The sequence below is a fragment of the Cinclus cinclus genome, chromosome 24, assembly GCF_963662255.1.
Source record: "Cinclus cinclus chromosome 24, bCinCin1.1, whole genome shotgun sequence".
Taxonomy (NCBI): domain Eukaryota; kingdom Metazoa; phylum Chordata; class Aves; order Passeriformes; family Cinclidae; genus Cinclus; species Cinclus cinclus.
In genome coordinates, this window is record NC_085069.1 from 4,408,421 (window position 1) to 4,419,563 (window position 11,143).

Consider the following 11,143-nt stretch of genomic DNA (forward strand, 5'->3'; position numbering starts at 1 on the left):
CGCCGCCGCGGGTGCTTCTGGGTACTGGAGTCCCACACCGAGCCCCGCGGAACCGGGGCCGGCACGGGAGCGGGGACGGGCAGCGGCGCACGGACACGCACTGCAGGAGCAGCCTCTTTACTGTCACCCAGCGGGGCTCAGCCTTGCAGGGTTCCCCCTCACCGGGGGACCGTAGGACGCCCCGGATCCTCGCCAGAGCTGGACGGGGCCGACGGTCTCGGTCCCACGCTGCTCCGTCCGCTGGCTCATCGTGGGCAGTGGTGGCAGGACACGGAGCTTCACCGGGGCCGTACGGGACAGTCCCTCACGAGCTGGGCTCCGGGCTCAGGCGCTGCTGCAGCAGGTCCCAGGCCTTCTGCACCTGCCGGAGAACCGTCCGGGCAACACCTCAGAGCCCACGGGTAAGGTGAGCGGTGCCTCGGTTCGGGGCAGGAGTGTCACACGACAGTCGCACACCTCTGCCGTCCCGGCTGAATTCACATCCCCAAATCTACCCCTTGTGGCAGCCTCGATGGTGAACAGCACACCCAGGCACACCAGGCACGGCCCGAGCACGGCACTGAGCCCTTCAGTTCCTGTCATAATCACCCGGAACACTCCTGGTGCTGCAGCAGCCCCAGGCTCACCTGCTGGCGGGTGATGTCCGGCTCCCAGAGGGTGCAGAGCACCACCTGTGACTGCTCTACCCGTTGCCTGTTGGTCATCTGGCTGTGCAGCCGGTGCCGAGCAGCCTCCTCGGTCAGCCCATCCCTGGCCACAATGCGCCTCACGGCCTGCCAGGGACACAGAGGACACTCAGGTGCTTTGGGGGAGGTTGAATACCAGCCCTGACAGCAAGTGAGGGGCCCAGGGCATTGCCCACCTCCTCCTCCGGGATGATGGCTGTCCACACTTCGTGGACCATGGCCTGCCAGCCAGCCTCCAGCAGCACAGCAGCATCCAGCACGCACACGGCCTTCCCTAAGGAACAAGGGCATTACTTGGTGTCCGGCCAAGGATGGCAGCAGCCTGGGCTCACTCCCACCTTCCTGCAGTGTAGATGTTTCACTGCTGAGCTGAGGTTGCCACAGAGCCACCCCCATTACCTTGAGCATCAGCCTCCCTGACTCTCTCCTTCACCATCTGGGCTATTTCAGGCCACACAATGTCTGTCAGGCTCTTCAGACACTCCTAGAAAGGACCACAGTGGAATTTGACATTCAGTCTTGCCCTCAGAACCCCTGTGTAACCAGCCAGGAGAGTGGGGGTGTTAGAAGCACAGCAGGCTCCCCTTGCAGCAGGTCCCACAAAAGACCTGTCTATCCAGGAAACCTCTTGAGCTGCCTCCACCTTGGCCTGGGGCAAGAGACTGAGCACCTGTAAAGGCAAGGTGCCACCGAGCCCCCCTGTGTAAAAGGGGCAGAAACCACTGGCTGTGTTTGTCAGGTCTGTTGCTCTGCGCTGGGTGAAGGGAAAGCATGGTATAGAGGAGATGGGGATGGCAACAGGGACAGGGATGGGAACAGGGAGGCAGCAGCAGCTGCAGGGAAAGAGCAATGTGTCCAGCAGAGATGCTGATTCAGCTGCAGAGATACGATCTGTCCCACCCTGTCCCCATGCCACTGTCAGGAAATACTGCCAGGAAGGGGTCATCATTTCAAAGGGCTGAAAACTAAAAACCCCTGGCACAAGAGGAGAGAACAGCCTCCACTCACAGCATTAAGTATTTACAATAAACCTGCTTTTACCTGCTTTCCAAACACTTTTGCCCCAAGGACTTTCCTGTTAATCGTTCCATCTTCGTTCAGGATCTCTGCAAGGCAGAAGCACAACAGGTTTGGGAGGAACAACTCCCATCCCTGTGGCGAGCCTAGGCTGGGGAAAAGGCTTTGGCATAGGGCTCTCAAGAGCATGCAGAAAAGGGCTGTAACACCTCACCTGGCAGCTCTTCACCTGATTCCTGAAAAGGACAGGGAAGAACTTTTTCCAGGCAAACAGCAGCCTGGTTCATCATTCCCCACCAGCAGCTCTGACATGGGACACACAACACCTGGGAAGCCTGAAACCCTTTGGGGGGGAGGGGGGGGTGGCAGGGGGGCATAGGCCAGGGCTCTCTGAGATGCTGGGACACCCTTCCCGCCCCTTCCTCCTCCCTGCAGCCTCCAGTGACTCTACCTGCCCCAAAGGCTGCCACCACTCGCTCATAGGCTGGGCCACCAGGGACATAGACGGCATGGCCCAGCTTGTCAGCGTCGATGACGAACGCACCCAGGTGCCCCAGGAGTTTGGCAATGGAGGTTTTCCCGCTTCCAGTTCCCCCAGTCAGGCCAATCACATATGGGCGCAGTGGCAGAGCCGAGTTTTGCTAAGGGAAAGAGGAAAGCCATGGCAACAGACAGACAACAGGGCTTTGCTGGAGAAGGATCCTGACACCTGGCCTGGAGATGGCCATGAAAGGTTCTGGCCTGCAGAGCAGCAGGCAGTCTTTCCAAACACTCTGACTCCCGAGACTCCCACCCCTTCTCCTGGGCACTCCCATTGCAGCTGTGGCTCTGCAGGACCCCCTCACCCGTGGGGGCTGCAGCAGTGTCCCCAGCAGCCTCTGCCGGAGGCTGGAGGAGCTGATCTTCTCCTCCTCATTCTGACTGCGGTTGGGGTCCTTCATCAATTGGATTTCATGGAGAGCCAGCTCAGGGAGCCCCTGATGAGAGAAGGGAGCCCCCAAGGGCTCCCAAGGGCATGAGAATGAAGCAGAGGGAAGGGGCAGATCAAGACCAAATTTGCCCCTAGGCAGTATCAGGCAAGACGAGAGGGTGGGCAGGAATAGCCCAACCCGCTCCAATGTGGGAATTACATTTTCAAGTCTCTTTCTGTTCACAGCCTCCCCTCCCCGGCGGGTCTCCTCGCTGACCACCAGGCACTGCAGGTCGGGATCTGTGATTGAGGGGCCGAAGGGGTCTGCCAGAGGCACGATGTCGTAGCACAGTGAGGGCTTCACATCCTCCAAGAACTCACGCAGCTTTGCCGCCCGCAGCTCGTATGGCTCGATCAGCTCCGGCAGGACCTTGTCTGCCGGGTGCCAGGAGGGTGGAGAAGCACAAGAGTGACGGAAAAGCAAGACCGACAGATGGGAGAAAACACCCGGCTGGGACTTTGAACGCTGCCTCCCCCTCCCCTTGCCCTCGCTGCACCTGTACACCTTGCTGGTTGTGGGCAGGACACCAGGTCCGCACCGGATCCCCACGGACGCTCTGCCTGGATGGTACCACCTTGGTCCTGGCTGCCAGGACTTTACTTGTTACTGGGCCCCCAGACCACTGCCCTGCCCCGGGCAGCACCGGGCTCGTCCCCACGCAGTGCCACGGCCGCCCCGGACTCACGGCGGAGCAGGTCTCCGTCGGCCACCCCGGCCAGGAGCCGCCGCCGGGCCAGGAGGCAGCAGGCGCTGAGCAGGAGCCGGTGGGCGCCGTGCAGCCGGTCGAAGGTGCCGCCAACGGCCACGTCCAAGAATTCGGGGAGGGTCGCGTCAGGAGCCGGCCCGGGGTCCCCCTCGGGGTCGCCCCCGGCGTCCCCCGCGCCGTCCTCGCCCAGCAGCAGCGCGGGCAGGCTCGGCGGGCAGCCGTACACAGCCGCGGCCAGGCGCTGCAGCCCGAGCTGCACCGGCTCCGGCGGACCCGGCTCCTCGGCAGCGGCCGCCAGCAGGACGCGAGGCTGCCGTGCCAGGCGGCGGCCGGGGTCGAGCAGGACGCGCAGATCCAGCCCCCGCCGCGCCGCCGCCGCCGTGTACAGCGCGGCCAGAGCCCGCAGCAGCGCGGGGCCCGCGGGCGGCGCGGCGGGAGCGGCGGCGGGGCCGCCCAGCCGCAGCCCCGGCTGCAGATGCACGTAGAGCGGCCCCACCACCAGCCCCGCCGCCGCCGCCACCAGCCCCGCCGCCCGCCGGGGCAGCGCGGGCAGCGGCGCCGTCAGCACCAGCAGCCCCGAGGCGAAGGGCGGCATTGCCCCGCCGGAAGCGCCGCCGACCGGAACGGGGACGGGAGCGGGACCGGAACAGCACCGCCTCCCGGGCAGCCCCGCCGCGGGCGGGAGGCGCGCCCGGCTCCGCCCGCGGGGGGAGGAGACCGGCAGAACCGGGCCCAGTGCAGCCCCGCCCGCCCCGCAGGGCGGAACGAGCCCGGGGGCTCCGCGGGAGCGCGGCGTGACGGGGACGGAACCGGAACCGTGCGGCTGCAGAGGGCTTTATTGGGGACACGGCGCCACCGAGCACGCCACCGAGCCCGGGTCCCGACTGGGGGTTCGCATGGCAGCGGCTCCGGTGTTGTGGTGGCTCCGCTCAGGGCTGGTCCCCGCCTGCCTCGCTGCCGCCGAACACGAAGTCGTGCATGGCGCGGACGTACGCGGAGCCGTCGGGGCTGCTCAGCCGCAGGCGCCAGAGCGGGGCCAGGAGCTGGGTGCTGGCGCAGCGAAGGGGTGGGCAGGGACTGCCGATGGCGTCCAGGAAAACCTGGCACCGCAGACGGGTCAGAACCGTCTCCGGCACGACCCACGACCACCCCCGCCCCGCGGCGACTTACCGGCAGGACCTCCTCCACCTCCTGGGCCGCGTCGCGGAAGATGCTCTGACAGTGCCCCAGGTACCGGCGGTATAGCCCCTGTGTCTCGGCGTCCAGGCCCCGCATCTCGCTGCCCTCAGGGTCGGGGCGCTGCAGGTTGGCCAGGAAGCTGGTGTGGACGGGCCCGCACTCCACCAGCGTCAGGCTGCGGGAGGGAGCTCATGAGCTGCCACCGTACCCCCGCCCGGGCATTCCCCCCATCCCGGCGGGCAGGATTCAGGCCCCGTGGCATCACCGGCACTCACTGGATGTTGAAGGGGCGCAGGACGATGGCCAGACTCTCACACAGCCCCTCCACTGCAAACTTGCTGGCACAGTACACAGCATTGAAGGGCAGCCCTGGGGCAGAGCCGCACCCTGAGCACCAGAGCTCTTCCCCGCGGCTCCTTGTGCCACAGGGTGCTGGGGGTCCCACCTTGCAGCCCCCCAATGCTGCTGGAGACAATGATCCGCCCGGCCCTGCGGCTCTTCATGGCAGGCAGGAATGCCTGGATGGTGCGGACAGCCCCAAAGAGGTTCACATCGAAGAGAGTTTTCATGGCTTGGTCAGAGCAGGTCTCCAGCGGTCCCATCAGTCCCACCCCTGCATTGCAGACTGCAAGGCATGGTGCCATCAGCTGGGCACAGGGCAGTCAGCCAGTGACTGTAGCCCCGCACACCACCAAGTGCCAGAAGGCAGAAATGGGAGAGCCTTTCCCTGCTGATCGGCCCTTGGCACCCCCAAATCCATCTACTGCACCTCTACCCTGCTAAACACATCGTGCTCCACTGCCTGTACCTCCCATCATTTGGCATCTGCTCCCAATGTCCTGGGGAGGGTTGTGACCCCTGAGAAGTCTCCTCAGCCACCCCAGGGACACTGGGGGTGCACCGGGAAGAGCCATACCCAGCACATCCAGCGGCTGTCCCTGCACCCGCTGTGCAGCAGCTGCCAGCGAGCATGGGTCAGTGACATCAAGCTGCAGGACCTCCAGCGTGTCAGGGCAGCAGCCGCCCAGGTGCTCCAGCAGCCGCTCACCCTTGGCTAGGTCACGCATGGTGGCATAAACTGGGGAGAGAATGTGGCCGTGGGCAGCACCAACCCCAGCCCATCCCCAGGCTCTGTCTCTCCTTGGTGAGGAGCTGCCTGGCCCAGCCCAGAGACCACCTGGGATCCCCTGGGGCAGCATCGATCCCTTTACCTTTGAACCGGTGAGCAGCATCGGCTGCCAGGCGTGCAGCCAGCCCCAGGCCGATGCCTGAGGAGCAGCCTGTGATCAGCACCGTGGTTCTCTCCATGGCTGGCAGTGCCGGCCAACAGTGCCATGCCATTTAAGAGGGCTGGGAAGGGGGTCCCCCCGCCCCATGCCACTGTGTTGTGTCTGCTGCCTTATCTCAGGGCCCCTCCACCCACCTCCCTGTGCATGCCTGGGGCTCCCTGTGCCTTGATCCTTCTGCAGGTGCTGTGATAAAGACTCCACCGAGCCAAGACCTCCCTGCTGCAGGAGGCTCTGGGGCACAAGGGCAGCCGCAGCCCCATGGGGCTGCCCCAGCTGTACTTTGCTGTGCCAGGCATCTGGCTGCCAGGACACATCTCATAGGGTGTTCTTCCTGCTTTGCAGGCTAAGGAGCTCCTCTGCCCCCATGCTCCACACAGTCCCGTGCTAGCAAAAGGAGTTGGACACACATGGGAGAAAAGAGTCTGTATTTGCTCCACAGCTGGGCTCTGCCCAAGCCCCAGCTGTGGGTAAGGCCTCAAAAACTCCACTCCACCAACACTTCAGGCAAAGCTGCAAAGTCTTCCATTATATAAAAGGCACCAAATGTGGGCAGGGCCATGCATTGCCAAGTCCCCACAGGCACTGGGGTCCAATGCTGCTCTGCTCCCTGTCCACTGCCACCTCCCCTGTCTGCTTCTCTCCCATTACTGCCCTTACTAGCCAGTCAAGGCCCCACAGCAGGAACACATTTGTCCTGTCCCTCTGCAGTGTCCCACCAAGCTTCCAGCTGAGGGCACTGGGACATCCCAGGTTTCCTGGGAACAGGCTCAGGACAGCTAGGCAGAGCTGAGCACAAAGCATGGTGCAGAATGGGACCCTGGGCACAGCCTGCTTCTCCATCCATCTGCCAGCTCCTTGTCCATGTGCCAGCCCCTCTTGGGGCACATCCCACCCATGCAGTGGAAGGGGTGGATCCAGGCTGGCTGAGGGCCACCAGGGCTCTGTGCCTCTCTTTCAGTACAGCCAGGACACAGCCATCAGGAGCCCAGACAGGGGAGGGTGCAGGGGCTCTGCCCACCCTCTCTGGGGGAGGCTCCGGAGGCAGAACCCAAAATCACGCAGGCCCAGCCAAGCTGCGCTGCAGGGCACTGGTATAGTATTTGAGGAACAGCTTCCTGGAGATCTCCATCGTATCCCCAGCTGGCACAGCTGGGTAGCGCTTCTTGTTGTAGATGAAGCCTCTCTCCACTAGGAAGACAGCCTGGTTGAACTGGTCCTGGTGGAAGGGGTGGCCTGAGTTGAGGCTCTCCACCAGCACAGAGACAAAGAGGCTCCAGCGCACAGTGTAGTAGTCCAGCACCAGCCCCCCCAGCTGCTTGTTGGCGTAGTCCAGAATGTTCCCGCTGGGTCCCCAGAGCGTCACCTGGTTCCGGGCATTCAGCTCATACTGCTCAGCCTCCCGGTCACTGGTGGCCATGGCACGGGCGTTCTCCAGCCAGCGGCCAAGGAGGAAGAGGCTGTGGCTGGAGAGGAGACTGTCCAGCTCTGGCAGCAGGTCATACACCAGCACGCCGCCGGCCATCAGCAGCTCTGGCAGCGCGTGGCTCTGGAAGGCCCGGAGGATGCTCAGGTAGTAGTCACTGACCAGCTGCTGGGCTGCCTGCCGGGTCACGTCCACCAGGTCGTAGAGGAAGGTGGGGCTGGAGCCCAGCTCAGAACCAGCACTCAGTAGCAGGCGCCAGGCTTCGTACACATCGCTGGCGTTGTACCAGAGCTCGGTGTCCATGTGCAGCGAGGGCCGGCGCACCAAGGGGCTGCGGTTGTGGTTGACACAGACACCGGTGCAGTTATACACACTGCGGAGGAGCAGGCGCCAGGCGCTGGCTGCGGCAGCGTTTGGGGCACCGTAGCGGCGCTCGGCGTAGCGGGTCACCCAGCTGGGCAGGTCGAGAGGCTCCTGACGCCAGCCCAGCTCGTTCATCAGCTCGTACACCATGTCGTTCTGCTCAATGCCCTCAGGCACCAGCCCCGTGCCCACCATGGTGGAGTTGGGGAAGTGTCGAGCTGCAAAGGGGCCATGGTTGATGGCCTCTACAGTGCCAAAGAGGCCGTGGTTGCCCCCGAAGTTGTGCAACATGCACCAGATGAAGGGCTGCCCATAGAAAGACTCTGTCCACTGGTAGACGGGCTTGGACTCAGCAAAGAGGTCAAGAACAATCATCCTGCCAAGGGGCACTCCATGCAGCAGGGCTCGTACCTGCGCTGGCTGCCAGAAGTCAGGCTGGTGCTGGAAGAGCCAGCCCTGCATCAGCCACAGTGCCTTGGGGTCAGCTGGGGACAGAAGAGCACCGAGTGAGATCCTCTCCAGGCAGGGCCCACATGTGAGGCCGTGGGGTCACCAACCACCCCTCAAGGGGGTTCTGGGGGTCTGGCACCAATGGGTTCTGCACTTGCATGGGGCCCAGAGCCACCTCACCCAGTCCCTACTATCCTACCCGGACCCCTGTGGCCAGGCCAGCATTACACACTGACCCACCTCCTGTCATCGACCTGAAAACGGCGTTGCTGACTCTGGAGAGATAGGCAGGGTCAGAGGAGAGGGGAGTCATCTCATTGAAGGTGTCTGCACTATAGACATGGTCTGTGCCAAACTCCTTGATCAGCTCCTTCAGGAAGAGGGTCCCGATCACCTGGAACATGGGGTCCTCTGGGTCCAGGAGGTAGATGCATGAGTAGGTGCAGTCGAAGTGGCTCCAGTGCCCCAGGCGAGTGGCATTCACACGTGGGAAGACCCTGCACCAGAAGGCAGAGATGGGAGTCGGGAGAAGAGCAGGGTAGGACCACTGTGCCCGTGCAGGGACAGGCCAGCCTCCCAGGGAAGCTGCAGTGGAAGGTGCTGCCAGAGGTGAGACCCCGGGAAGGGCCCAGGACTGCGCTCCCGGGGCAGGGACTGCACTTACCGAAGGATGCCCTGCGGCACGTGGCCCGCGAAGGCCGGCAGCACCGTGGTCATCCCCAGCGAGCGCATCCGCTCCACGATCCGGTACTGGGAGAGAGAAGGAGGGAGGGAGCAGAAGGAGAGAAACCCCGACCTTCCCGCGAGGGGACCCAGGGCGCTGCTGCAGCTCGGGGAGGGGCTGGGGGCTCCCCGAGGCTGCGTGAGGGCAGCCTCGGCCAGGAGGACCAAGGGGTGACAGGGGTTTGCCCCGGGAGGGCAGGGCCGCCCCCGGTACCTGCAGGTAGAGCTGTTTGAAGTGCCAGGCGGGCGGCAGCGGTCCGGCCCAGCGGCGGAGGTTGCCCATCCTGTTCCAGGCCAGGAACGCGGGGCCCGTGAAATACTTGTCGATCTCCGACTGGTTCAGCCCCAGGTTACGGTAAACCTGCGCCGGGCGCTGGTGGTCAGCCGCTCCCACGGCTCCCGGTTCCAGAGGTCCCGCCACCCTGTTGGTTCCGATCCCCGCCGCCCCTCGGCCCCGGTCCTCACCCGCTGCCAGACCGCCTCCTGCCCCGCGAAAGCCGGCGCCAGGTTGATGCCGCTCAGCGCCATCCAGTCGATCTCCCGCTCCCAGCGCGCCCAGTCCCACCAGGCGAAGGAGTAGCTCTGGGCGCAGACGTTCTGGTAGTACCGGTACCTGCGGGAGCGGCGGAGGCTGCGTCTGGGCCCCCCGCGCCCCCCGGGCCCCCGTTACATAACAGCGCCTTGTCCTGCGCTAACGAGGCGTGAGCGGCGCCCGGCCCCGCGTCCCCGTTACCTGCCGGGAGCGGCGGCGCGGATCTCGGCCCGCAGGCGCGGCAACGGGTCTGGCAGACGGAGCTGCACCCCGGACCAGGACAGGTGGCAGCCGCAGAAGTCTCGCAGGTAGCGATAGAGGCCGGCGGCCGCCGCCACGCCGCTGGAGCCCGTTACGGCGACGGCCACGGCGGCGCCGGGAGGCGACCACAGCCGGTAGGTGTCAGGCCCTCCAGCCGCCAGCGCCGGGTCCACCGACAGCGACACGGCGGCGGCCCGAGGGCCAAGCAAGCGCCGCGCCAGAGCCCGCACCGCCTCCTCCTGCCGCGCGTCCCCCGCTCGCGCCGCCGTCGCCGCCAGCAGCAGCAGAAACGGCAACGCCAGCCACGGTCCCGGACCCGCTCCCCGTTCGGGTCTCTGCCCCGGCCCCCGCCGCACCGCCATCGCAGCTGCGTGCCTCTGTTCCGGCCCCGCCTCTCTCGGTTCTCTCCCGCCTCTCGCGACCCTGCGGCGCTGGGCGGTCCCGGCTGCGAGGGGAGGGCCTGACCTCTCACCGGCCGCAGAGCGGAGCGGGGGTGGCTCCGCGGGCGGGTCTGGACCCCTTGGATCAGGGACGTCCCGGGCAGGCTGGGGACAGCCGGGGCAGGCGGGGGACAGGCGCTCCCCCAGCCCCCGGGCCACTGCGGCCCCTTCCCCGCCCGCTCCGGGTTCCCGAGCAGGGACAGGGCTTGCAACTCCTTCCAGGGGCAACGGGACCGCCGGGGCTCCGGACTATTTCCAGCCTCGCGTTTTCCATCCGTGACAGTTCCGCGCCACCAGGACAACCGGGCCGCGGCGGCCCCGCCCCTCCATCATCCCGAGGGCTCCCGGGACTGAGCGGGAGCCGCTCCGGCCGGCCGGGGGCGCTGCGAGACCGGGCAGTGCCCGTACCTCGGGCTGGGAAGCGTCCGGCGGCCCCAGCAGCGCCCGGAGCAGCCCCGGCCCTGGCCACCGAGGGGAACTCCGCCGTGGAACGGGAACGGGGCGGGCTCAGGCTGCCCTCGGGCTGCCTAGGTCTCTCTCAGCTGCAGGGGGAGTTCGTAGACACTTCCAGGACAGAACGCGGCTGGGGGGCGGCCCAGAGGAGGGACGGAGCAAGTCGAGGCTCCCCGAACACCCCCAGTGCAGCTCAGGTGGGGCGGGGGCTCCTGCCAGCAGCAGGGCTGCGCCTGTGACCCCAGAGCCATGGAACGGGGCAGAAATGTTTTGATTGCACGGGAGAATGGTGAAAGAAGAGAGAACATTAATTACCCCGGCCCGCTACAGGAAAAGCATCCCCCGGACGGCGGTGCGGGAGGCTGGGGCCGCAGCTCAGCACGGCTTCTGGCCCTTCAGGAAACATCAGGAGATGGGAAACACACGGACATCAGCAACACAGTCACCAAAACGCTGCAGAACCCTCCCTTCCGCTGCTCCCGCACATGTGGAAATAGCCTGTCAGGCAGGAAAGGCCTGAGTAAACACGGCCCTCCGGGGGCAGGGGGGGACCCTGCACTGGGGAAAGCAGCAGGGCAGAGCCCCGGGCAGGCAGAGCCCCGGGCAGGCAGAGCCCCGGGCAGGCAGAGCACGTTACCCCACTCCCCATC

The 11,143-nt window shown here is 65.6% G+C and overlaps 3 protein-coding genes across 3 annotated transcripts; all 3 read right to left on the bottom strand.

Moving 5' to 3' along the window:
• Positions 1 to 15: 15 nt before the first annotated feature.
• COASY (Coenzyme A synthase) lies at positions 16 to 4,085 on the bottom strand. The gene is made up of 9 exons (XM_062507818.1): positions 3,360 to 4,085; positions 2,834 to 3,048; positions 2,549 to 2,680; positions 2,155 to 2,344; positions 1,728 to 1,792; positions 1,086 to 1,170; positions 863 to 960; positions 627 to 773; positions 16 to 361 (listed from the first exon to the last, which is right to left on the bottom strand). Exons 1-9 carry the CDS (start codon positions 3,973 to 3,975, stop codon positions 305 to 307), a joined length of 1,605 nt encoding a protein of 534 aa, XP_062363802.1. The 5' UTR covers positions 3,976 to 4,085; the 3' UTR covers positions 16 to 304.
• A 91-nt stretch (positions 4,086 to 4,176) lies between these two features.
• HSD17B1 (hydroxysteroid 17-beta dehydrogenase 1) lies at positions 4,177 to 5,900 on the bottom strand. The gene is made up of 6 exons (XM_062507822.1): positions 5,771 to 5,900; positions 5,476 to 5,637; positions 5,005 to 5,184; positions 4,835 to 4,928; positions 4,551 to 4,734; positions 4,177 to 4,480 (listed from the first exon to the last, which is right to left on the bottom strand). Exons 1-6 carry the CDS (start codon positions 5,898 to 5,900, stop codon positions 4,310 to 4,312), a joined length of 921 nt encoding a protein of 306 aa, XP_062363806.1. The 3' UTR covers positions 4,177 to 4,309.
• A 275-nt stretch (positions 5,901 to 6,175) lies between these two features.
• On the bottom strand, positions 6,176 to 9,976 carry NAGLU (N-acetyl-alpha-glucosaminidase). Its single transcript, XM_062508189.1, has 6 exons — positions 9,541 to 9,976; positions 9,273 to 9,420; positions 9,022 to 9,168; positions 8,749 to 8,834; positions 8,325 to 8,581; positions 6,176 to 8,119 (listed from the first exon to the last, which is right to left on the bottom strand). Exons 1-6 carry the CDS (start codon positions 9,960 to 9,962, stop codon positions 6,903 to 6,905), a joined length of 2,277 nt encoding a protein of 758 aa, XP_062364173.1. The 5' UTR covers positions 9,963 to 9,976; the 3' UTR covers positions 6,176 to 6,902.
• Between the last annotated feature and the right edge of the window lie 1,167 nt (positions 9,977 to 11,143).